Raw genomic sequence first — 24,082 nt, 5'->3', positions numbered from 1 at the left:
TCGCTGGCTGCCGTGTAGGCCTGATTTCAGATTTAGTACTGTTCGTGCGATTGCTATTTACGATACCAGAGCCGTCATATTCGAATGAAAGAAGTTATTCGGTGCTTGGGCAACTGAAAACGTATATGAGGGCAACAGTGTTACAAAATCGCTTAAATCACATAAAATGTTTATGTTTATACAGATAAATGGACAAAAATAGATTTAAATACTTTACTAAACCAAATTATGCAAAAATGTTCCGAAAAGAGTGCAGTTTTAATTTTAAAGAAATAATTATCGTTATCATTTTGGGATGAACTACCCACATGAAAAGAACGGCGACTGCCGGGAGTTATCTTGTTAGAACCAAATCGCTTCTCAGGTAGGGAAGGAGTGTGCTAAGAGCTCTGATAGGACGGGACACAATCCATGAGGGCAACGTATGATCACCGTACACTGGGTACATCTCATTTGTTGTACATCTCCTGATGAGAGTAGTTCAGTGCATTTTCTCTGCCGCTTTGCTGCTTTGACAAAAACATAGATGGTACTTTTTTGAAGGGATGTATTGAAAATTAACGAGCTACTTTTTCTTTCCTTAGACAAACTGCAAAGATTCTAAAAACAAATTTAAAAGTTTGCAGAGGATCAATGAATTCCCACCCCATCTGTATCTCCTTATCCATTAAGTGCAATGGGTAATATTGCCGGATTCTAGATGAGTTACCACTTCAGCCAAACATGGAAAACTTCCTGCTATCATAGTTCCATTTTATAACATCTACTGATCGTGATGTGCATCTTAATGTTTCCCTAAAAGTTGATACTTCTGGAAAATGATATTTATGAGAAACTTTACGTAGGAGAAATGTACTTAGAAGTTTGTCATTACCTGAGGAGGGGCAAACCTTATTAGAAAAAACATGTCCTATAATTTAATGTTTCAATTCCAACGTTCGCATTCTACTCGGTTATAGTGCTTAAATTTGAATTTTGTACACAAAAGACCTTCACTGACCTCTCTATTCATAACTTTCCTTCCCTCAATCAGCAAGATTGAAACCTGTGATGTTAGCAAAATTTTACTGCATCATCAATATTCTTTTTTTTTGTGTATTTTAGTGGTAGTAACTGTATGTCTGTAAGTTTAAAATGTGTATACAGCTTTACAAGCTCTCTCTCACGAAGCTCTATTACATCACTTACTCACACTCATGGCACATGCGCAGTGGGCGGAGTGTCAGAGCGCTCCAATGTTGTCCTTGCAAAAATCCTGCGGGAAAAAAGGGATCTCTTTTCAGTGACATACTTCTTCAGAGTTTTAGATAAAAAATATCCAGTTTTATATTTTCAAAATTTCCAACAACAAATTTATCACATAAAATACTTTTCAGGGTATAATAAATAAGAGCCACACAACATGAGGTGAGGAAATTTAAATCGAACATGAAACTTATGTACAAATTTAGATGTGAAATTGCTTATTATTTCATTCATTCTGTAATTCTCAACAAGCTTATGAAATAATTAAATTCCAAAAAAATTCTACAAAGTAGAAAAAAATCTAAGTTATTTTTGACAGGGCTACTTGAAAGTTGACCCATTCTATGAAGCAAGAATTAAAGGTGAAGTAGCTTCGGCCGCCGTAGCCGAATGGGTTGGTGCGTGATTACCATTCGGAATTCACAGAGTGAACGTCGGTTCGAATCTCGGTGAGACACCAAAATTAAGAAAATCATTTTTCTAATAGCGGTCGCCCCTCGGCAGGCAATGGCAAACCTCCGAGTGTATTTCTGCCATGAAAAAGCTCCTCATAAAAATATCTGCCGTTCGGAGTCGGCTTGAAACTGTAGGTCCCTCCATTTGTGAACAACATCAAGACGCACACTACAAATAGGAGGAGGAGCTCAGCCAAATACCCAAAAAGGGTGTACGCGCCAATTATATATATAGTATATATAAGATGTTTAATTTTCTCCTTCTGTCAGCCATCTTGAGCTACTTAATAAATCCGTGATGGGAAAGCTATTTTTTTTTTTTCAAATCAAATTCTAGGGAAAAAGTACTTAAAGGCATAGAAATGTTTGCTAAAACAGTTAGCAGGTGATACACTTTTGTTGCGCCACAAAATGTAGTCAAAAGATGGCGTTAAATTTGTTCATATCCCAAAAGACAAAATGAAAAGAAAAAATTGGATAAAACGTGCGACACTTTATTGAAACGAAAGCGAAAAGAAAAAGTTTGCGTATACCACTTTTCAGCAACAGATTTCGAAATCGGGCCAGATCGGAAGAGGGCGAAGATGTCTGTGATCCACTTCCAGTGTCCATCGAAATTTTGTATTGAGCTCGAGACGGAACGGTTGACGCTTCTACATACGTAAACAGAGTAAATCTTTTTTTTTATTTAAAAAAATGTAGTTTGATTTAAACGAATTTTGATTTAGATCATATACTGATTGTCACCAATATTCACAATTCGAGAAATCTTGGAAAAATCCCGATAGAAAAAAAAAACGACACATGCCACCTCCCTGTCGATTTTAAAAATCCTTTTGACAACTCGAAAGGACTCACCTATTGCCGCCTTGTTTAAATTTTGTATTTCCGCAGAGCTTTGAAGTGTAAAATGCACTAAAATTAAGAAGAACATCTCTGAGCCATTTGAAAGAAACCTTCTTCACCCCAGTAAGGTTTCCTAATTTAAGTGGAGAAGTACTTACTAGGCTTTTCTAACAGCAGTAAGGCTTCCGCATTTAAGATAGGCGTACATTTTTCAGGTCGGCTAAAACCGCTTAGTCGTTTAAAGCAAAGAATATGCTTGGGAATTCAAGACCTTTGAAACAATATTTGTAATATAAAAATTGCCTTTAGTTTTCCTGTAAGATTTTAGCTGGAGCTTTTCTTTCGATTCCTGTTATGTGTATTAAACCTCTTTGAAATGTAAGCCAGTTTTATTTCGCTTCCCAAAGGCTGGAGCTTTCATGAGAAACGTTTTCCCAACAGATGCTCTCCATTTCAATTCAACCGGGCTATTCGGGTCATGTTCTTCGATTTCGATGTAACTTAAATATGTTGCTCTCTGGTCAAAATAATGACACGTATTTTTTTGTTCGCCCGAAAAAATTTTTTTTCAAGCTTTATCGGCAATTTTGTTTTTCGGCTTAAAATCGATTTTTTTTTTAATAATATAAGAAATTTTTTTTTAAATGCTCAGAACTTAGTCAAAAATGAACCGATTTTAATAATTTTGGGTTCAAAATGATCGTCATTACTTACACGAGCGATTTCATGTAGAAACAGTTGCAAAAAAGTAGTTGAAAATTTTTTATTTTGCAAAAACCAAAAAGTGCGAAACAGGTTTTTTACTCAAAAATTCATTACTCAAAATCAACTTATTTTAGCTAGTAGGCATTCAGCTTAATTGAAGTTATAAAAAAAAATACACTTTTTGATATATTGAATTTCGAAAAAATTTCAATTTTTTTTCGTTTTTGCTAAATAAAAAATTTTGAACTACTTTTTTGCAATTGTTTCTACATTAAGTCGCTTCTGTAAGTAATTACGATCATTTTGAACCCAGAATTATTAAAATCGGTTCATTTTTGACTAAGTTATGGACATTTAAAAAAAAATTTTCTTATATAATTAAAAAAAATCGAGTTTGAGCCGAAAAACAAAATTGCCGATAACTCTCGAAAAAATTTTTTTTCGGGGAACAAAAAAATACGTGTCTCATTATTTTGACCAGAGAGCAACATATTTAAGTTACATCGAAATCGAAGAACATGACCCGAATAGCCCGGTTGAATTGAAATGGAAAGCATCAACAGTAAATGCACTCTAATTAGCTTAGCAAAAAGTGAGAGGCAAGATATTTAAATCTTAGTTACGCGAAATCGGGACATGTGAGGAGGAGGTGTTTTAATTAGAGGTTTGTCCTTATCCCACATAAATATTTCAGTTTCTCAGTGAGTCACCATTACACCCATGTCGCGTTTGACTGTTTGATACCGTTCACACGCTGGCTGCATCACCGGTCCGTTTTCTTTCGAAAAGAAGTAAAAGCAGCTGTTACGGTGAAGGGCGAGCACTTTGGTTCCAGCAAGGGACGCAATTTACCATACAATGCGCTTAACAATCGATTTATTCCAAAATCAATTTGGTGGCACCTTGGTCCTCGCTCCCTCGTTCGAGCAAGTTAACGCCTATGGATTACTTTTTATGGGGCTATGTTAAGTCATTGGTTTATGCCGACAAACCAGCAACTCTCAAAGCATTGGAAGCCAATATTCAAACCACCATCAACACCATATGGCCAGATTTGTTGGAAAAAGTAGTCGAAAATTGGACTGATCGAATAGACTAAATAATTCGTAGCTGCGGCGGTCAGAGCCGGTTTTCATATTCCAAAAAAAGGAATGTCATGAAATTATCTACCAGATTATAATAAAAAATGTATTCAAAAAATATTTCTGTTTCATTTTCTGTTATCATTTTAAGTTCTCAAGCTCTTAAAATAAAAACTCGTTATAATATGGTGAAAATACGACCATTGTCCAACGATTATTTTTACCTTTGCAATTGTAGTAACTCAGCATTTTGTCAACCGAATTCATGCCTTCCTTCGCTGAGTTATGAATAGATGTTATTTTGGATAACTTTTTCGAGGCATTGGCAATAGTAGATGCTCATACATTTGTTTTTGTGACTTATATACGAAAAGAGAGTGGGATCAAAAATAAAGGTAGAAGTTTATTCATATCGTGGAATTGCTTTGGAGAAATAGGCCTTTTTTACGTATCTGTAGCTGTATTTATATTCACTTGCAATAGTTTTTGTTCAAGGCAATGTGATGAGAAAAAATTGCCTTTGATGCTCAACGACCAATTCTCCTTGATTCCTCTTAGGAGTACCAGTCACATCTTTTCAGAAATAGGGCTGTATTTTCGATACGTAAGTCACTAAGTAGCCAAAATTTCAAGCCATGCATAGCTCTCCGGTTCCGATGGAATATACTGGCGGAATTTACAGCGACCGTGAAATCCCAATAATAGAACATTAGGGAGTATTTCAAAAAACACTTTTAAATCCAACCGGATGGCAAATAATATTCTCTACGCTTACTTCCATAGTAAAAAATGCCCAATCACTGTAGACGAAACAGTTAAAATGCTTAATAAAACGAAAGCAAATAAGGCGCCTGAGAGGATTTCATATGAATTTTTAAAAATTCAACCAGTCAGTTTTTGGGCCAGTTTGTGGAAATTTACAGTAAGTTATACACAACTGGTAAAGTGGGAGACATTTTTCAAACAAATTTGCATTTTCCGAATTTCGAAAAAGGTGATAGAGGGGAAGTCACAAATTACAGTGACTGCAATTGTCTGAATTGCAGTGCAAAAGTTCTAATGGGTGTTTTAACATAAATTCTCGACTGGCTCAATAGGCTGAAGAAAATATAACCTGCTGAAACAATTTCAAGCAGATTTCCGGCAAAAATATTCAACAATTGACAATGTCTATAGCGTTGCGTCAATAGACGCGCCTAAAATTTCACGAGAAGAAAAAGGTTTATGCATTTTTTGTTGATTTTAAAGCCTTTGCTCAAGAAGGGGATATCTTCCAAATTTCTAACTTCATTGAACAAGTACAGGGTTCGGCACTCGAAGTGTAACCAACTTTACTCTGTTTGCACAGCTGATTCCCCGGCATCAGCGCCCGGGCATCAGCTTGTGCATTTTTCAGTTGGCTAAATGATAGTCCACAGTATTGTTTACAAGCGCGCGCAAGCATTTTGCCGAGAGTAAACGCGAAAAAAGAAAATCAGTAATGGATTTCAAACGTAAAAGAGTGATTGCATTATATTTGATTGTTCGTGAGCTCGAGCACCTTAAAGTAAATAAAGTCTTTGTTTACCGCACCATTACTCGTTACAATGATACGGATAGCAACGCAAAACCTCATGGAGGTGGTCATCAAAAGACTGCAACGTCACGTGAAATGGTGCAAAAAGTGAAGAAGCAACTTGAGCGAAATCCCCGACGAAGTGCCAAGCAAATGGCGAAAGAACTGAAAATATCTCACCGTAGCATCCACCGCATACTGAAAAATGATCTCAAAGTTAAGCCTTACAAGATCCAAAAGGCGCATGATCTCACACCAAAGCAGCAACACTTCAGTCTTGCTTCGCTTGGCCGAAAGCGGTCAATTTCCGAACATTATGTTTTCTGCAGAGAAAATTTTTCAAAGTGAGCAATTCATAAACTCCCAAAGCGATAAGATTTATTTGGCCGACAGTTCATACGAGAATTTGAGTCGTCTATTGGCCACCACGAAGCAGCATCCGCCATAGGTAATGGTTTGGGCCGCTGCAACCGCAGATGGGCGCTCTCTAATCGTTTTCATCGAGCCTGCCGTCAAGGTAAATGCGAAATAATATTGGGAAAGTATCCTGGAGGTTGCTTTAAAGTCGTGGGCAGACAAACATTTCGGTGGCAGTCCATGGACGTTTCAACAGGACTCGGCACCATGGCACTTGGAGTGAACCAAGACTGGGTAAAAAACAACGTTCCGAACTTCATAACGTCAGAATGGCTCTCAAATTCACCAGACGCGAATCCGATGGATTATTCTCTTGGAGCCATTTTGGAGAGCGAGAGCGAGGTCCGAACTAAAAGATGCACCAGTCTCGAGGCGCTGAAAAAATCCATTGTCCGCGAGTGGGCCAAAATACCTGCAAATCACATTCGAGCAGCTTGCGATTCGTTGCTGGACCGTATCAATGCCATAGTCAAGGCAAAAGGTTGTCATATCGAGCAAAAGTAAATTGATTCTTAATTTTGTATTATTTTCACATATTTTTTACTTTGAATTGAATAAAAATAATTTTCCAAACTAAATTTATGGCCTTTTTAATTGGTTACACTTCGAGTGCCGAACTCTGCATATCTAGAGACAAGATCTATAATATGGACAGGTGAAGATTATTCGCATGATTTTGAAACGTTCTCTGCAGCAACGCAAGGGTGTCTGATGCCTGATTTACTTTTTGCGCTACATTTAAATGACTTGCATGAAGATTTGGCTGGTGATCTGAAAGTTGACGATCTAAATATAAGGCTGCTTCTCTATATCGATGATATAGTCATTTTGGTGGATGAAATAAATACACTTCAAAAAGTTGATGAAAATAATCTAGAGGCTTACTGTGCCAAAGGGAACCTGGAGGTTAACTTAGCCAAATTGGCATTAATGGTTTTTCGTCGTGATGGCAAACTATCGAAAAAAGAAAAATGGCAACATAAACGAGAAAATATTACTATAACTTGCACGTACCTGGAGGTGGCTCTTACAACCAAAATGGTTTTCCAGAAACATGTCGAGTTTAAACTTCACATGAAATCATTTTTTTGTTTTGAATAGAAGGGAATAAAATTAGGTGTGAAATGAAAAATATATCAATCGGCGAAACGAAAAACGGTAAAACGAAATTTATCATTTCTGCTACAGTGCTCGCTTAACGGTACCACCTGTACATGCACAAAAGCACCACAATGTGGTTTCCAATAGCAACGATATCACCGAACAGCTGCCCAAAGTGCATAACAAAGTCGAGTACGAGTTTTCGTTTTCACTTTGCAGGCCGCAGTAAATGATACTTAATTTTTTCCAATTCGACTCCTTAGTAATATAAATCTATGAAATGTTTGAAAAACGTGACAACGCACAAGCAGGTGATAAACGTGAAACTATACAAGAAATCGCCATTAAATTGGCCGAGGAGCAATTACGCACTTTACAATCGGAGAGCGGCCCCAAGGAGCGCACGATTTTCGTACTGGGCAGTAAAAGTGTCGTAAGTACAGCTACAGTCAATCCTCACCTTCACTTCTATTTACTTTCCATATCCTCACTGCTGTATAGGGCAAATCCACTGTGCTGCATAAGTTCTTCGATCGCGACGACAATCCACGACCCACACTCGCCTTGGAATATTCGTACGGGCGACGCACGAGTGGTACACAAAAACAAGTGCTAAACGTTTGGGAGCTTGGCGCATTGGACAATGCCGAGCAACTGATTTCAGTGCCACTACAAACACACGGGCTGGAACATTTCTCGGCCATTATAATGTTGGATCTATCGCAGCCGAATCTTGTGTGGCCGGACTTGGAGCGTATCTATCGTGCGCTACATGCCACGAGCAATAAACTATTGAAAGCGGAAGAGGAGCAGGCGTATCGTGAACGTATGGCGGAACGCATCAAGCGGGATCACAATGAATTGGAGAGCTTTGATTTGATGCCATTCCCGCTGATCATCGTCGGTGGCAAATATGATTTATTTAAAGATTTCGGTATGTATCCGACACGCTTCTTGAAATTTAAATAGCGTCCAGGTACGCCTAAAGCTCTCTTTCTTTTCTAGATCACGAACTGAAGCAAAGCATTTGCCATTGTTTGCGTGCAATGGCTCATCTCATTGGCGGCAGTGTGCTTTTCTATTCCAGCAAGATGCCCAAATTGGCCAAAACGCTACGTGACACTATAAGCCATTTGGGTTTTGGCAGTCCAACGAATCCGTTTCGTGCACATGTCACCGACTGCAGTGACGCGCTCTCCATTTGGTTTGGCACCGATAGCTGGGAGTCCATTGGCAATGCTGATGTGATGAGCGTAGAACGAATCGGTGCACTCTTGGCCGTCGAGATGCCGCAGTTAAACGAAGTTGGAAAAAAGCGAAAAACAAAAGCACGTCTAAACGATCCAGCCAAGGATCCCGGTTTCAGTGAGAGTATCATCGATGAGATGCGCGCGCAGAAGGATAAAGAATTGCAGGCAATTATTAAGGAGTCACAGTTGCGGGGACAATTCGAGACGATTATTTGAATTGGCTAAAGCGCAGAAATCCACTACAAGCAAGCAACGAGAAGGTGTAGGAGGAACTCGGGGAAGCAGAGAAAATGTGAAGCAAGGCGAAAGGCTGAAAATGTAAATAGCGCCAGTGAAAAATTAAGGCAGAAAAAGTGGCTCAAATGGTATATGTATATGTATATGTATACGTCTTTGTATTACTAAGGCGATAACTAATAACTAAATAATACATTTTTTAAGGCGATGTCCGGAGACCCAAGCAAATTTTTTTTACTTTGTGAAGGACTAAAATCATTGGTCAGCCCTTTAATCTTGCAAAAGGCTTCTTCGTTCTAAGTGGTTCTCTGTTGTTGTTATTGTTGTTGTAGCAGCTTAAACCTCCCCATCCATATACGGGGAATGCTGTTGAAGTGACAGTCGTTGGCAGGATATAAATCCGGGTCATTCCCGTTACGCAGAACCGAATGTAGTGGTTCTATCGTATTTTTAGGTACGAACGAGCTCAAGCAGATATTCCTTGTAGATCATCCTCCATCACTCCCAAATTTATGGGTCATTAGATCATTGATGTTGGAGACTCGTCCACGTCAAAAAGCAATGACTAAGAAAAATGTCAATGTTATCACGTCGGGAGAAATATTATAAGTAAAAGTTGGGTCCATTGGACGTCCTATAGTCTCTGTAAGCACCTAAGCGCGATAACACGTGACGAGATCATTTAAGTTCCGTCACACAAGTCCTTCTTGCAGTAAAACTGAATACGACAGTCGGCTCTACGTTATCGGAACGACCCAGATCTACATATATCCGGCCAAGGACTGTCACTCCAGCAGCATTACTCGTACATGCATGGGGCATGTTTATGTTGCTATAACAACAACAACATGATTAGTATGGCTCATACAATGGAAATGGCTTTGAGGCTGATCCTGAACGGAGTGCTAGTTTAGATGAGATGGACAACCTTCACAGGGATTTCAAAGGTTCATTAAAACATCCAGAAGGATTCTGTATTTCTCTACTGCACACCACTCCCTTCCTTGCCTGCAGTTTTTAATAATACCTGATAAATCACTGAACGTGGGAGAACAAATAGGCACTGAGACCTTTAAAGCCTTTGTATCCTTATCCCTGATTGTCCAATAGATTCAATGAATGATCACAGTCTCTAGCAGGCAAAGTCCCTACGCTTAGAGGTTCGACTATAAACAAAATGGGATATTGTAATCTCTGCATGACCAAATCCGGACATCTTCCGCAAGACAAAGTATACGGTCTGTCTTAATAGTCCGACAAGTGAAAACACAGCCTATTGTGTAGGATTAGTTAGCCAGTGAGCAACCTATTGCCACTTGTTGTTGTTGTAGAAGTTTACAATACTCCGTCTAGCGGAGCGAAGGATTCGGTTATCGTCATCGGTCAACTCGTAAAACGGGAGGTCCGGGAAACAGTTGCGACAAGATGAACTCAGAGGGAAACGGTCTTATAACCGAGTGAATCTAAGCGGGCGTGTGAAGAGGTTAGTCTTACCATATCTATCGCACATTCCGAATAAACCAACTTCTTCGCAAATCTCCGACATTCGATTCTGCGTTACCAAGATGGCCCGGATTCAAATTCGGAAAAAGACTGCCATCAATTCAGCAGTATTCGCCAAACATTTCTGAAGAATATTTCACCAACTAATTGCTCCGCATGCCTGAGAGCCCTTATCGTTCTTCAGCATATGCTCCGCTCTGGGTCTACGAACTCAGTAATTACACCTCTGGAAAATGACCAGCTAAGGTCGCAAAATGAGTCCGTTTCTATGAAGATGCTTTCCAGCTCGTCGATGACCTATTTGCCTTCGTATCTGCGTCGCCAGTTACCCATAACTGTATTTTTTGCTAGAATCTAAAGGGTACCTTTCAATAACTAGGTAAATAACTTTATATACATATAACCTTTTCTGAGGTTTATGCTGGCCCAGGTCGAGTTTGTCAGCGATGAAAAGTTTCCTCAACCACCTTCGACGAGTCTATATTGGGAATACTTTTGCCCAAATTTTTCTTCCTGACGAAGCAGTTTCTCGTTGTAGAGTTAGAAATCCTACAACTTTTTAATCCAGGAGTCTTCCCTAGATAAATTTTTCGATACTTCTTATTGGGGTAGGTCCCAATCAAATATTCGTGGTTATATCCTCTTCGAGACTATTACACGATATGGAAATGAGAATGAGAAGGAAATTTTCCCCTCGACCTCACGGTCTTTTCGAGTCTCTTTTCATCACGGTACTTCATCCAAAGCCAGAATGAGGTTCCCTTCATAAACCTAAGATAGGGGCGGGTTGGGCTGAGCGCTTTTGCTTTTCTTCTGCCCGAATCCAACCGAGCTATATAATTCTTCTTCTTGCTATAGCATCACAGAGGCATTTGCATAGCGCATGTAGCTCACGGTTGAGCAAAACATACCTACAAAAGCTAGAAGCCCATCCCAAAATCATTTAGAAAATGAAGTTCACACACGATTGAGGAAAAAGACGTCTTCAAGTCTGCACTATCTCAATTATCTCATTTCGCACAATGCTCAGTCCACGGAGGCAACGGAATATCGGCCATTCGGGCTTTCAGTACGACCTCATCGTCATGAGAGATACAGTAAGTTTCAAGGGAGACTGGAAACAATGCCTTTCCGGCTCCCTCCAACCAATGCCATAACATCAAAAGAAAAAATGCACAAAATCGTCGTGAGGAACAACGGAAGCTTAAAGTGAGACTTGAAACTAGACCTTTCTGTCTCCCAGCTACGAAAAATCGGCGACTGAACTCTTCCTTTCCGGCTCTCGCCATCAACATCTATCACTCCCGAAAATATAAGATAGCGGAAGCTTTAAGGGAGACTGAGAACTAGGCTAACATGGGTCCCGCGATAAGTGTGTATCGCAAATAACTGCACCTCTAACACTTAAGCTAGTATGGGATCTGAGGCTAACTTCTTTAGCCCCGGAGACCGTTCTGCCATTCTCTTCTGCAGAAATCAAATCCACGGTTAGCGAACGGGCTAATACAACCCACAAGCGAGTTGGGCAGGCCGAGATAGGCTGTAGATGGGCGAAACTGATGTTACCTGTCCGACCGACTGTCACAGATCCTCCTGTCATTAAGTACAATGCACTGTAGGCAGCTGGTTTGACTGATGACGGACCACTTTCTATGAGTGAAGCACCTGAAAAAGCTACACATCTCAGGCAGTGCACGCTGCCCAGCATGTAGAGAGGAGGATGTGGCGCCGAGCCACTTTTTGTGCGTCTGCCCGGCCTTTGCTCGAATCAGGCTTGAGGTCTTTGGTACTGATGCGTAAAGAACGACAACCTTGGCACTTGACACCACAAATCTACTCAGCTGTCTTCGGAGATCGAGTATATTTAATGGATATTAAAAGGGAACCCGAATGCAGTACAATGGAATTAATGCCATCTGAGGACTGTACTTGCAATTCAGGATAGGTAGGAGTTTAACCTGTTCCAGTATTCAGAATGTAATTGTGCCAAGGTTACGCGGAACTTTCGGGAAAGTAGGAGCCCTTCATCTGCAATGGGTAGGGGTTGGACTCCGATGACGGCATTTGGGGGTCGGGAGCTTAAGAAAGTGGTAAAAGTCTCCCGATGAATGTCGTTAATTGTCTGTGGGTACACTGGCCGATCCAGTAATTATCGGTCTGTTTTGTCTTGGATCTCGTCCGCGTAATTGAGGAGGTGCCTCCTGAGGTGCCTGGGAGGTGGCTCAGGCTCAAGCAGATGTCTGCATAGATGGGAGCTGCGTTAACACTCTAACAGAAACTGATTGTTGAGGAGTTTATTACGCTGCTTCACAGGAAGCATATGGACCTCGTAGTGTACATGTTGAAGTGGGGACATCAAGAGACATCCCGTCGCAGTCCTAAAAGTCAGACAGACGCAGCATAGCTTAAAACCGGCTGGCCTATTGCCTTAAATGTCGATAGCAACATTTCTTTGTCTTTGCCCCAAGTGCTGCCGGCAAGCGATTTGAGGACCTTGTTGCGATTTTCAACTTTAGTGGCAATAGCGGTTGTGTGCGCTGAGAAGGAGAGCAAACTGTCGAAGGTAACTCCCAATATTCTGGGATTGCTTACAATCGGAATTGGTACGTCATCGACTTTCACCTTAAGTTACAACTTGACTTCATTTGTCCACATGGTGAAGAGGGTCGCCGTCGATTTAGTGGGGGAGAGTGGAGGTTGGTGAGGTAGTTGTTCACTTTGGAACACAGGGTATCGATGTCATTGCCCGACGCCATTATCGTACAGTCATCAGCGTATGAAACCGGGGAAACCCCCGTTGGTGGTTGGGGGAGCTTCGAGTTGTAGAAGTTGAACAGCAAGTACACCTTGCTTTATTTTCCTCTGCTTTGATGTTTGATCTCGAAAAATTACTGGCGAGTGACGACCGCTCAGGTAGTTTGCGGACCACCTCTTCCGTCCTGGCGGGAGTGTCGATTGATAAATATCATTTAGTAGCGTGGAATGGCTGACTGTGTCGAAAGCCTTCTTCAGGTCCATGTCAGCCGGTTCTACGTTACCGGAATGACTCGGGTTTTTCTCGACCAAGAGCTGCCGCCCCAGTAAACTAGCCCTGTCTAGTGAACAGCATATTATCTGAGGGCTGTACTCACTTGTTGTCGTCCCGACCAACACAAAAAACCCCAAAAAAAAAGAATTTCTCGATACACTCAAGCACCAGTGCGGATTTGATTTCAATAGCATACTGCACAACAACAACAACTTAATCTCACAGGACGATAGGGCCATGAGTGCCGCCTGACTGCCGCTCAGAGTGACAATTCGCTCATTTCGGAAGTTCCTTATCTGCTCATAGACAGATGACATACATCTCCGCTTGGAAAACTACACATCGGCATAGAGCGCTTGGTTCGGGCGCCGTAGATTCCAGCGCCTATGCCTTCTGGGGTCTTCGAGCCATCTGCGCGCTAGTGCAGCGTACATTCCTGGAGTTTCTTTTCAAATGCAAGTCTAATCCAGTTTAATTTATCGTTTACTTCAATTCTAAACTTCGTCGTCAAAGTTGCCAATCATTTTTCCGTCCAATCTACACTATTTTTACACCATTTTTTGCCATTTTCAATTTTATTTATTTATATAAATGATTGATACTTTTGTTATTCAGAATTATACTAATTTATGTTTTTTATCTTAACAAATTGAATTGCACAGATCAATAACTGCGTACATACATATTTCAAACATATTTATTAATACGCTTGCGTTCGTTTACTTTTCGAGGGTTTTGTATATTTTTTTTTATTCGGAGCCTAAGTACAAAGAGAGAACTACGAGAACTTAAGCAAGTCTTTACTATTGCATTAATTATTATTTTAATTATTGTTCTTAACCGCAGGCGTATGTATGTTTGCATATTGAATCTTAGTTTAAATAAGTGTTTCTGTTTTTCAATTTTTTTCTGTTTGCGTTTGCGTGGTTTTTGCTCCTGGGTAAGACTCCGTCAGAAAATATGAGATTTGCAAGTGGTCTTTCGATTTCTTTGAAACTTTGGGAAATATTAGTTCTAGGTAAGATACATTCAAGCCTAAAAGGATTTTGAAAAATTTTCAAAATTGAGTCATCTACGCCATGTTGAATATCGGGACCGTGTTTTTTCAAAAATCAATATTTCTTGAACCGGTGGATGGATTTCAATGCAATTTACAGACAATATAGAAACAAATAAGTAGTTTAAATTAGTATTATGTAAAAAAAAAATTTCGAAATTTTGACCAAAAAAAAGTCAAAAAATTTTTTTGAATCAATTTTTAGTTGATTTGGCCACTTTTTTAGATTTTCTGTTATACACGTAACGATTCCTTATGATTTAACCTTTATTTTGAAAAAAAAAAATTTTATGGTGTCTATAATAGTTCTCGAGATATTGCGATTTTAGTGGAAGCGAACACCGTGAATTTCGCGGTTACGCAGCGCAGGAGTAGAAAAACGCGCACAGACCTGCAGCAGTCTGCTCCAGTCACTTCATACAGGAACACATAACGCAGCGCGAACCGTGCGTGCGTACGCGAAAGTGCGTGCGCGCTTCCACTAAAATCGCAATATCTCGAGAACTATTACAGACACCATAAAATTTTTTTTTTTCAAAATAAAGGTTAAATCATAAGGAATCGTTACGTGTATAACAGAAAATCTAAAAAAGTGGCCAAATCAACTAAAAATTGATTCAAAAAAATTTTTTGACTTTTTTTTGGTCAAAATTTCGAAATTTTTTTTTTACATAATACTAATTTAAACTACTTATTTGTTTCTATATTGTCTGTAAATTGCATTGAAATCCATCCACCGGTTCAAGAAATATTGATTTTTGAAAAAACACGGTCCCGATATTCAACATGGCGTAGATGACTCAATTTTGAAAATTTTTCAAAATCCTTTTAGGCTTGAATGTATCTTACCTAGAACTAATATTTCCCAAAGTTTCAAAGAAATCGAAAGACCACTTGCAAATCTCATATTTTCTGACGGAGTCTTACCCTCCTGCAACTCCACTAAAAGCTGCCTATGCTTTGCAGTTGCGCTGCCACATGCACGTTTTGCTACAAAAATATATATGTACATACTTATGTTTGGTTGAAACAACTTGAAATGTTTATATGTTGCTGTGCTGCTGCACCCCTTAGGGGAAATAGGGGAATTGGCGAAGGTATTAAAAACAAAAAAAACAAAGACATGGGCTCGTATTGTTTGTGAACAAATACAGCAGTAAAATTAATAATAAAACAATTGCCTTAAAGCATAAAATAACAAAACGGTAATGGCCGACTATGGTGAGCCAGCCAGTTATACAATTAACGATCGCACCACAGTCGAAGCGTACGCGCCAGCATTTAAAATGTCCATATAGTCTCCAGTATGTCGTCGCTCAATTCCGTTGGCGGCAATGCTTTCAACGTACGCAATGTTTCCATATAAAAAGTCAACTCTGACGTCACCACGCCATGCTGTGGTCCGCCATTGTTATTAATATTGAGTTTTAAGAGCTGCTCTCTGAGCTTGTCCTTGAAATTTCGATGCACAATGCCATAGATGGTATGGATTTGCTGTTCGGGCAGTATTGGCGCAATAGCTTCGTGCAACTTCACCAAATGTCGTGAAATATTGCGAAATGATTGCGATGGTATGGGAGGACGGGCATCCCATTGCTCCAGCTGCAACGATACGCGTTCTGTTACAATACTGTAGATTTTGTTTTCGATCTCTTTTATGTGACTGTGAAAATCCTTCTCGATCGAATCGAAACCAGACACTGCATTCGCATCGTAACTCGCAAAATGTGCCTTGATTTTGGGTAAAAGCCAAAGCACGAGTTGTAGTGCGCGCGAAACCAGTGCCAAGTTGGTGCTGGTGATGGTTTTCAAGCCGGCTATGCGCATTGCGCCAGCGCCAATAACCAGCTGGCAGGAGCGTGAATTGAAAGTGCGCAACAGGTCGACAACGTTGCGCGACAAATAGCCTGCCAAGATGGGTAGGCGCGTGGCACAGTGGCAGTAGTCGCTTAACATTTGCACCAGCAACAGTGCGGCGCTGACCAGGCTGAATGGCTTGCCATCGATGAGCAAAACTGGATTGGCCTGCAATTTGATGGTGGTGGTGGTGCTGCTGTTAGCTGTGCTGTGCCCATTTAGTGTGGCACCTAAACCTTCAGCGAAGGATTTGCTCGCCGGTTGCTGGAAGTCTTGCATGCCCATGCGGTCGATAATTTTCTGAAATTCATTGGGTATATCGACTTGACGCCAACGCTCCGAGTCGAGTAGCAAAGCCAATTTTTGCTTACGTTCGGTGTGGAAATGATTGGCAAAGCGCGAAGCCTGCACTTTGGCAGCCACCTGTAGGCATTAAGTGAAATGGAATATTTAGAATACTTAAATAATAGCGCACAATCTTATCGCTCACCTTCAGCGGCACGCTGGCTGTGCCACATATTTCTTCACAACCTACGCTAAACTCATCCACAATCGCCGTCAGCTGCTCCACCTCGTTCGCTGTGGCGACTGAGCGTTGCAAGCTCTGCGTTGACACCAGATTTGCACAGCGCTCATGACAATAATTGCACACTGCTACCAGCAGTTCTTCTAGTCGCTCCGTTACATGCGCATGATCAGCGGAGTTTAGAAATGCTTCCGAGTCTATAAGATTTACTGCTGATTCTTGCGCTACACCGGCGGCGCTGCCACAACGCCCAGCAGCTGCGTCAGCTGTCTGCCGCATTATGCCTGTTACGGCGCGTATGCGTTGCAAAACCGTCGACAGCGCCACCGTTGCTTTCTTCAGCAATGCTATCCACTCGCTGATGGAGAGGCTTTGCGCCTCCTCGCCGGCACCTGTAAGGCAAAGCTCTGCATCGCTGGAGGCTATCACTTCGATGACAAGTTGTTTGATGATGGCGCGTATGGTCACTATTGCCTCTTCTTTGTAGACGGTTACGAAGGAAAAATTCTTTTTGCGCAAAAGTCCCATTACGATGCACACCAATTTGTCTTCTTCCGCGCACACACTTTCGGTTTCATTGAGCACATCACTCAGCGGCCTGTTGAGGTCGCTGGTGGCATACCGCTCGAATTCGGTTGTGAGCATCTTATCAATGAGCTTTTCCATTTCGGTGAGCTGCATAGGCAGGTGTTTGAAGCAGTGTATACCAATCAACTCCTGCGTTAATATTTCCTGTGTGGTGCCTGGGAATTAAAGGCGTGTAAATTGGTTTTCTACGATTAATATAGCAGTAGATAACTCACCTATCAAGTCAAGCGCAGCAACATAATCCTGCGTGCCAAGTAAAAGTTGCAGCATTGGTTGCGTCTTATGAACTGTCGCCATCAGGCTGAGCTTGTCCAGTGTCTCCTCGAAGTTCTGCCTCCTTTGCGCGAAACGCATCACCCGAAACGAGTCGACCACAGCAGATTGATGCAGCGTGCGCAATGAAGCACGCAACTCGCGCACATTGCATGCAGCTTCCTGCATCTCTGCCATGATGGCGTCTTGTGAGGTCATCGCATGGAAAAACGCTGCTGATTTTTGCGACACCTGATGCGCTATTTTCACCTCAACGATATCTAAATAATGCGACAATTGCTCTTGCAATAAGCGACCCGACTGCTTATTCTCCTCGCTGCTAGAAGCGCCAATACTGGGAAATACAAGCGCAAATGTCGCTGGATGATTCAAATTTAATTGCTCTTTGAGAAATATATCTGGAATGGCGCTAAGGCTGACAGTGTGAGTTGGTGATGTTGGCGCGTTAGCTTCGTGCTCCGCCATTGCTGCCGGGGTTTGCTGTGCACACATGCGCTCATGGCGGCGATAACGTTTGCCGATTTTCGCTATGTATTTGTCAAAATCTGTATAGGTGATTTCAGGCAAACGCGGCGTAGATGGTATGTGCGCTTTCTCGACGAAGCTGTCACCCCACTTTTTTGTGAAAAGATTACTTTGCTTGCCACGTGACGGATCATTGAGTACGGCCGGCAAGTTTTGTGCAGCCGAAAAGACCGACCACTCTGGCGGTAGCTCACGCGTCAATTGATTCACGTGATATTTGGCAACGTGCGCATCGTAATCTCGATCCGATACGCCATCCAAGGGCAGTGAGGGACAAACACCGTTGAAGCCATATCGACAAACATAGGAGCCGCCTTCACGTGTGCAATGTCGTTCTCGCAAGTGTCTGAAATGGCGGATAGTTAGTCAGTAGCATGCAAGTATTTTCCGGAAATTTAATTAAACTCACTTGACAAAATCAGTTGAAGTTTTGAAAGATTCGCAGGGGCAGTAGTAGCATGTCTCCCAACAACGCGTATGCAACGCAGAGTTCATGAATGCCGATGCACTTGACATTTGTTTCGTTTTCGTAATAGCAGCCACATCGTCCCCACTGTTCCTTCGGACAGCGCCTGTGTTCTCTGTTGTGGACATCATTTATAAACTGCAGTTTGGATATTATAGAGCACAAGTTTTTATTTATTTTTAGTTTTTTTCTCGGAAATGGCCTACTCTCGGGTGTCTTATTACTAATCAAATTCATTACTTCTGCCGCTCCTCCATCAGTCGTTTTGTGAACAAAGCCTTATGCTGACTAAGACATAATTATTTCGATTCAATATTCTGCGCTAACTTTTGAAGTTTTCAATTAATTGTTGACCGCTGAAAATTGAAAAACACTGCAAAGTAATTTTCGTCATTCGATTCAAAACAGCAGAGACGTGTAGCTGTCAGGTTAATGACAAACGTCACCAGTTTGACATTTAAGCAAATATTTACTCAACACATTAGGTCGGCCCTAAATACAGTGTTGGTAAAAATTTTATTATTTTTAAATAAAAATATAAAATTTATAAAACTAAAAGTACGTTCACATATGCACTAATTACCCTTAAATCCAGAAATTTAATCTACCCGTTCACATATGGCAGATTACCTGCAAAATTGGCAATCAGCAGTCAATACTCTTGTGAAAGGTTTTTCTTCATAGAAATTGCTTTGGTGGAATATTTCGGTGTTTTTGGTTTCTTTAATTATTACGAACGATATGAAGAAAAGACAAGGAGAAAGAATAGCTAATTTAATTGCGCAATTGGCTGCTAATAATAAACATTTGGAGGAAATCTGTAAACGACGTTTACTGAGGTTTCAAAAAATCATTTTATAATAATTAATAAGACGACACAAGTTTATAGACACACGCTTTTTTCTATTAAATGAATGCATAGTTAATATAACCTAACAAACATTTTATTAGAATTATGTCCACAAACCTGTTTTCTTTCCCGGCATCCATTTTATTTAGTTTTACTTTGACGTTTTTCTTTACACGCGTAAAAATAATGATCTCTTACACAGAAAACACAGGGTTGTATATATATCAAAAAGTATGGTTATTATCTAGGATTATTTTATAATTTCACATTTTGGGAGAGAAATTTCGTATGCGAAATCTCGCTTTTTAATTACGTATTAGAAGTTAAGTACGAAAAAGTAGATTATCAACCAGTATGTGAACGTATTATAAGAATAAGTTAGTTATATGCTGGAGTAATATGTTTCCTAATTATTTGTTCAACTGAAATATTTATGTAAATATATGATTAAATCGGATGTGATTGTGACGGAAGTGCATGTATGGAAGGAGCCAGAAAGGACGAGTTTGCAGTTTACGGTTTTTCATAGCTGGGAGGTGGCAAAGCCCAGTTTCCAGTATCGATTAAAGCTGCCGTTGTCGCTCACGACGATTGTGTGTGATTTTGTCTTTTTTTTTACTTGGTGAAATGGGATGTCATGTCGATTTTGCAAGATTTTTTTTAGGTCTAATGGATGTGGAATGAGGGAGCTGAAAAAGACGAGTTTCGGGTCTTCGACTTATCGTAGCTAGGAGCTGGAAAGGCGTAGTTTCCAGTTTCCATTAAAACTTCAGATTTTTTTTTCGGGAGTGATAGATGTGAATGGAAGGAGCTGAAAAGGATGAGTTTCCAATCTACGTTTCTTCATAGCTGGGGACCGGAAAGGCTTAGTTTCTAGCGTCGCTAAGGCTTCTGTTGTCCCTCACGACGATTGTGTGCGATTTTGTTTTTTTTCTTTTTATTTGGTTATCCTCATATTGTTTATGCAAGATTTTTTTTTTCGGGTGTGATAGATGTGAATGGAGCAAGAAAGGCCGAGTTCCCAGTCTCCCTTAAAGTTTTCGTTGTCTCTCACGACGATGTGTGCGTATGTTTTTCTTTGTTCTTATTTTTAACACACTTTTATTAGGACGGGTTGTATGTATGTATGTATGCATGTATGTATGTATGTATGTATGTATGTATGTATGTATGCATGTATGTAATTATGTATGTATGTATGTATGTACCGGAATCTTTGAGCTTAATTTTCACTGGCTTCTAAACATCTGATCGACTTGAAATTTTGCACACCTATCAAGGACCGATGACAATGCAATAATTTGATAAAAATTTTCCATTATCCTTATTGGGATTGCCAGGATTAATATTTTCTTTTTCTACCTGCGGGCAAAAAGTAAGGTGAATTTGGTTGTAAAATGAAAAATCGTCATTTATTCTTGTAAATCAATTTCATCCCCTTCAAAATAATGCCCTCTCGATGAAATACACTTATGCCAACGAGTTTTCCAATCCCCGAAACATGCCAAATAGTCCATTTCCGGTAGTGGTCTCTTGAGTTTTGGGAATAGCCAGAAGTCACACGGAGCCAAACCAGGCGAATACGGTGGTTGCGGAACGATATGCGTGGAATTTTTGGCGAAATAGTCACGAAGAACGAGTGCAGTGTGAGACGTGTGAGATAAATTTTCCATTATCCTTATTAGGATTGCCAGGATTAATATTTTATTTTTTTAACACACTTTTATTAGCTCGGGTTGTATGTATGAATGACTGTAACGGAATCTTTGAGCTTAAATTTCACTGGCTTCTAAAAATCTGATCGACTCGGAACACACAACATAGATGACTAGATGGGAAACTCTTTTTCTCATGAGAGCGCTGAAAAATGTGCATTTTTTATAACATTTGCCAATATTGCCATACCGGTAGAAACATGAATTGGGTATTTTTTTAAACAAAAATTGGGAATTTTTAGTTTCCACACCACCATTGAGGTAAGTATTTAGTGTGCGGTTGTGTAATAGTATATTACTCGTAAACACCTACATATACTAAAAATAAAAAATAGTTAAAAAAAAACTAAAAAACACGCTTTTATTGCTAATCGAACTAAAAAGTAGAAAATAAATTTTAATGACAAAGGGACCTATAATGAAGTAATAGCAAATCGAACGATCAGTCATTTTGCTTCACTTTCATAACCCTCTGTACATAGGTAGTTGCCAATAGAATGATCGTAATATTTACTATATCAAGCATCCCACGCCTTTAACTCTAATTTGAATTATTTTATTTTTATTGTATCTTAATTTTTGTTATAATTCTGTTCTGAGGTAGTTGACTATGACTGATCGTTCGATTTGCTATTACTTCATTATAGGTCCCTTTGTCATTAAAATTTATTTTCTACTTTTTAGTTCGATTAGCAATAAAAGCGTGTTTTTTAGTTTTTTTAAGCTATATTTTATTATGTGGTGGAATTGGATGGAGGCAGCGTGCAAGGGCTGGCATCCAGTTTCCTTTGATACTGCCTTTATCTCTCATGACGATGAGGCGGTACTGAAAGTCGGAATGGCCGAGATTCCGTTGCCTTTGTGGACAGACCTACGTGCGAGATAAGATAATAAGTTTGTGCAGACCTGAAAATGTCTTTTGTTCTTAATCGCTTGTGACCTTCATTTAGAAGTAGATTTCGAGATTTCGTTTATTGGGGTGGTCTTTTATTTTTTGTAGGTAATTTTTGCTCAAACATAGTAAGCATTTGAACAATTTAAACAATTTGGTTGACACTAAATACGTTCTGACATAAATAGTTTTGTCCCGAAGTTATTAAATAAGACACCTATACCAAAACTAGCAAGTGGTTTGCGCTATGAGAAAAACCTAACCTAAGAATGAACTTCGTGTTTTGAAAGAAATATTGTACTTTCTCTTTCGAGCAGAATTTTTGCAAATGGAGATTCTCTTTCCAAAACTGTTTTAGCAAAATATGTTCACAGAGCATTAAGAATTCATTCAGCGAATTGACTTCTAAATAATAAAAAAACACCTACACACTTGTCTACAAGATCGTGTGATTTATCGAATCTTGACTATTTTTTGTGGGCTCTCCATTAACAAACCATTAACTGTTTAGACCTTAGACACCAACATGCCTTAGTGGTTATATATCCGAAATAATTTCCATCGCTGAAATGCTGAAGCTGTATTTCGTGTAAAAAGTCTTTGTTTCACTAATCGTTATATTTTTTACTTGAATTTATAATTCTAAGCCTAAAACCATATTTTATTAACTATATAATTATAAATAATTTATTCAAGATTTGTAGAGTAAAACAGTGCGCCCTGAGACTAGTTTTGACTAGTTTTTAGTAATAGGTAAACGGTAAATATTGGTAGCCTAAAGTAATCAGAAGTTGCCTAAGCAGAAAAGCTGTAGATCGAAATATATTAAGGAATTATAAACAGTTAGAAGACTGAAAAAAGCGAATTTTCCAGATTTTTTCCTGAGAAAACTTTAAATTTATTGATCTAAAAATTTGTACACATATTATGTTATCTTATAACTGTATTTTAAGACTTAGTGTTAGTGAAAATATTTATTTGGAAAGGAGCTACGGCTGATCCCCGGGAGCTCCGCTCAAAAAAACATTTTGTGGTGACCACTATATCGCTCAACTGGATCCTCTGAAATTAAAAAAACCAAACAGATTTCGTTAAAGTAATATTAAATCTAGTAGATAATCGCAGGAATAAGCAAAAAAAAAAAAATCGATTTTTGGCCAAAATTTGGGCCCTAAATTGTTAAAAAAAATATTTATCGGTGAAAAAAAAAATCTTCGATTAATTACTAAAAAAAATATATTTAAGAAGCTCGTGTTAAAATTAGAGACTAATCGGTTGAGCCGTTTTCGAGTAATGTTGGCCACCATTTTGAGAAAAACGAGTAATGCCCTTAAATTTTGAAAAGCACTTTCAAGCATTCTGAAACGCCTTTTTAAATTTACGTGTAACTTCGAAAATATGCACCGGAACGATATTAAATTTTCTGTGAGAATTCTTAAATATATGTACATTAAGGGGACAGATGCCTGTAAGCGGTCATATTTTTTCTGATTTTCATTAAAATTATTTTAAATGAAAAAGTCAATATATTTTTTTGAGAATTGGCATACAGTATATTTATACATTAAAATAATTTTTTTTTTGTTTAAATCATTTAAAATGGCGGATGTACAATGAAGGTCGCAGCGGGGCGGCGTCTCCATCGGCGGGTATTGCAGCATCGGCGTCAGTGACCTGAATATAAAAAACCAACATTTTTTTTGTTTTTTAATGTCATAATTTCTATATGAATTAAACAAAAATGAAAAAAAAAATTAAAAAAATGAATTTTGGATCGAATTTTCCTACTTTGTTTGCTTCGAAAAAATTATTTTTAAAAAAATTTTCGAAAATTTTAAATCCACATAGAAAGTAATATCATAGAAAAGATGTGTGCAGAATTTCAGTGCGATCGATCAATAACTTTTCG

At 39.4% G+C, this 24,082-nt stretch overlaps 2 protein-coding genes across 4 annotated transcripts; one reads left to right on the top strand and one right to left on the bottom strand.

The window, feature by feature from the left end:
- Positions 1–7,683: 7,683 nt before the first annotated feature.
- On the top strand, positions 7,684–8,994 carry LOC129248172 (cytoplasmic dynein 2 light intermediate chain 1). Its single transcript, XM_054887630.1, has 3 exons — positions 7,684–7,839; positions 7,908–8,340; positions 8,412–8,994. Exons 1-3 carry the CDS (start codon positions 7,687–7,689, stop codon positions 8,870–8,872), a joined length of 1,047 nt encoding a protein of 348 aa, XP_054743605.1. The 5' UTR covers positions 7,684–7,686; the 3' UTR covers positions 8,873–8,994.
- Positions 8,995–15,589: 6,595 nt separating this feature from the next.
- Positions 15,590–19,128, bottom strand: LOC129248178 (vacuolar protein sorting-associated protein 54). Of its 3 annotated transcripts, none has more exons than XM_054887640.1 (5): positions 18,923–19,128; positions 18,660–18,854; positions 17,668–18,596; positions 16,829–17,607; positions 15,590–16,761 (listed from the first exon to the last, which is right to left on the bottom strand). In XM_054887640.1, exons 2-5 carry the CDS (start codon positions 18,845–18,847, stop codon positions 15,763–15,765), a joined length of 2,895 nt encoding a protein of 964 aa, XP_054743615.1. In that variant the 5' UTR covers positions 18,848–18,854; positions 18,923–19,128; the 3' UTR covers positions 15,590–15,762. The 3 variants fall into 3 exon arrangements, with proteins under 3 accessions (XP_054743615.1, XP_054743616.1, XP_054743614.1); XM_054887641.1 differs by having other exon boundaries at positions 18,957–19,128; XM_054887639.1 differs by having other exon boundaries at positions 18,660–19,128.
- Positions 19,129–24,082: the final 4,954 nt, after the last annotated feature.

Source organism: Anastrepha obliqua, chromosome 5 (genome assembly GCF_027943255.1).
Source record: "Anastrepha obliqua isolate idAnaObli1 chromosome 5, idAnaObli1_1.0, whole genome shotgun sequence".
In the NCBI taxonomy this organism is placed as follows: Eukaryota; Metazoa; Arthropoda; class Insecta; order Diptera; family Tephritidae; genus Anastrepha; species Anastrepha obliqua.
This window is presented reverse-complemented; position numbering and strand designations above follow the sequence as displayed.

What these genes read in the sequence shown, in the direction of transcription:
- LOC129248178 (XM_054887639.1), bottom strand. Translation starts at nt 18,847, where the DNA reads ATGATGTCCACAACAGAGAACACAGGCGCTGTCCGAAGGAACAGTGGG. An exon ending in ACTTCAACTGATTTTGTCAA is followed by an intron (nt 18,597 to 18,659) that starts GTGAGTTTAATT and finishes CCGCCATTTCAG; the next exon opens with ACACTTGCGAGAACGACATT. An exon ending in CAGCCAGCGTGCCGCTGAAG is followed by an intron (nt 16,762 to 16,828) that starts GTGAGCGATAAG and finishes TAATGCCTACAG; the next exon opens with GTGGCTGCCAAAGTGCAGGC.
- LOC129248172 (XM_054887630.1), top strand. Translation starts at nt 7,687, where the DNA reads ATGTTTGAAAAACGTGACAACGCACAAGCAGGTGATAAACGTGAAACT. An exon ending in TACTGGGCAGTAAAAGTGTC is followed by an intron (nt 7,840 to 7,907) that starts GTAAGTACAGCT and finishes ACTGCTGTATAG; the next exon opens with GGCAAATCCACTGTGCTGCA. An exon ending in TGATTTATTTAAAGATTTCG is followed by an intron (nt 8,341 to 8,411) that starts GTATGTATCCGA and finishes TTTCTTTTCTAG; the next exon opens with ATCACGAACTGAAGCAAAGC.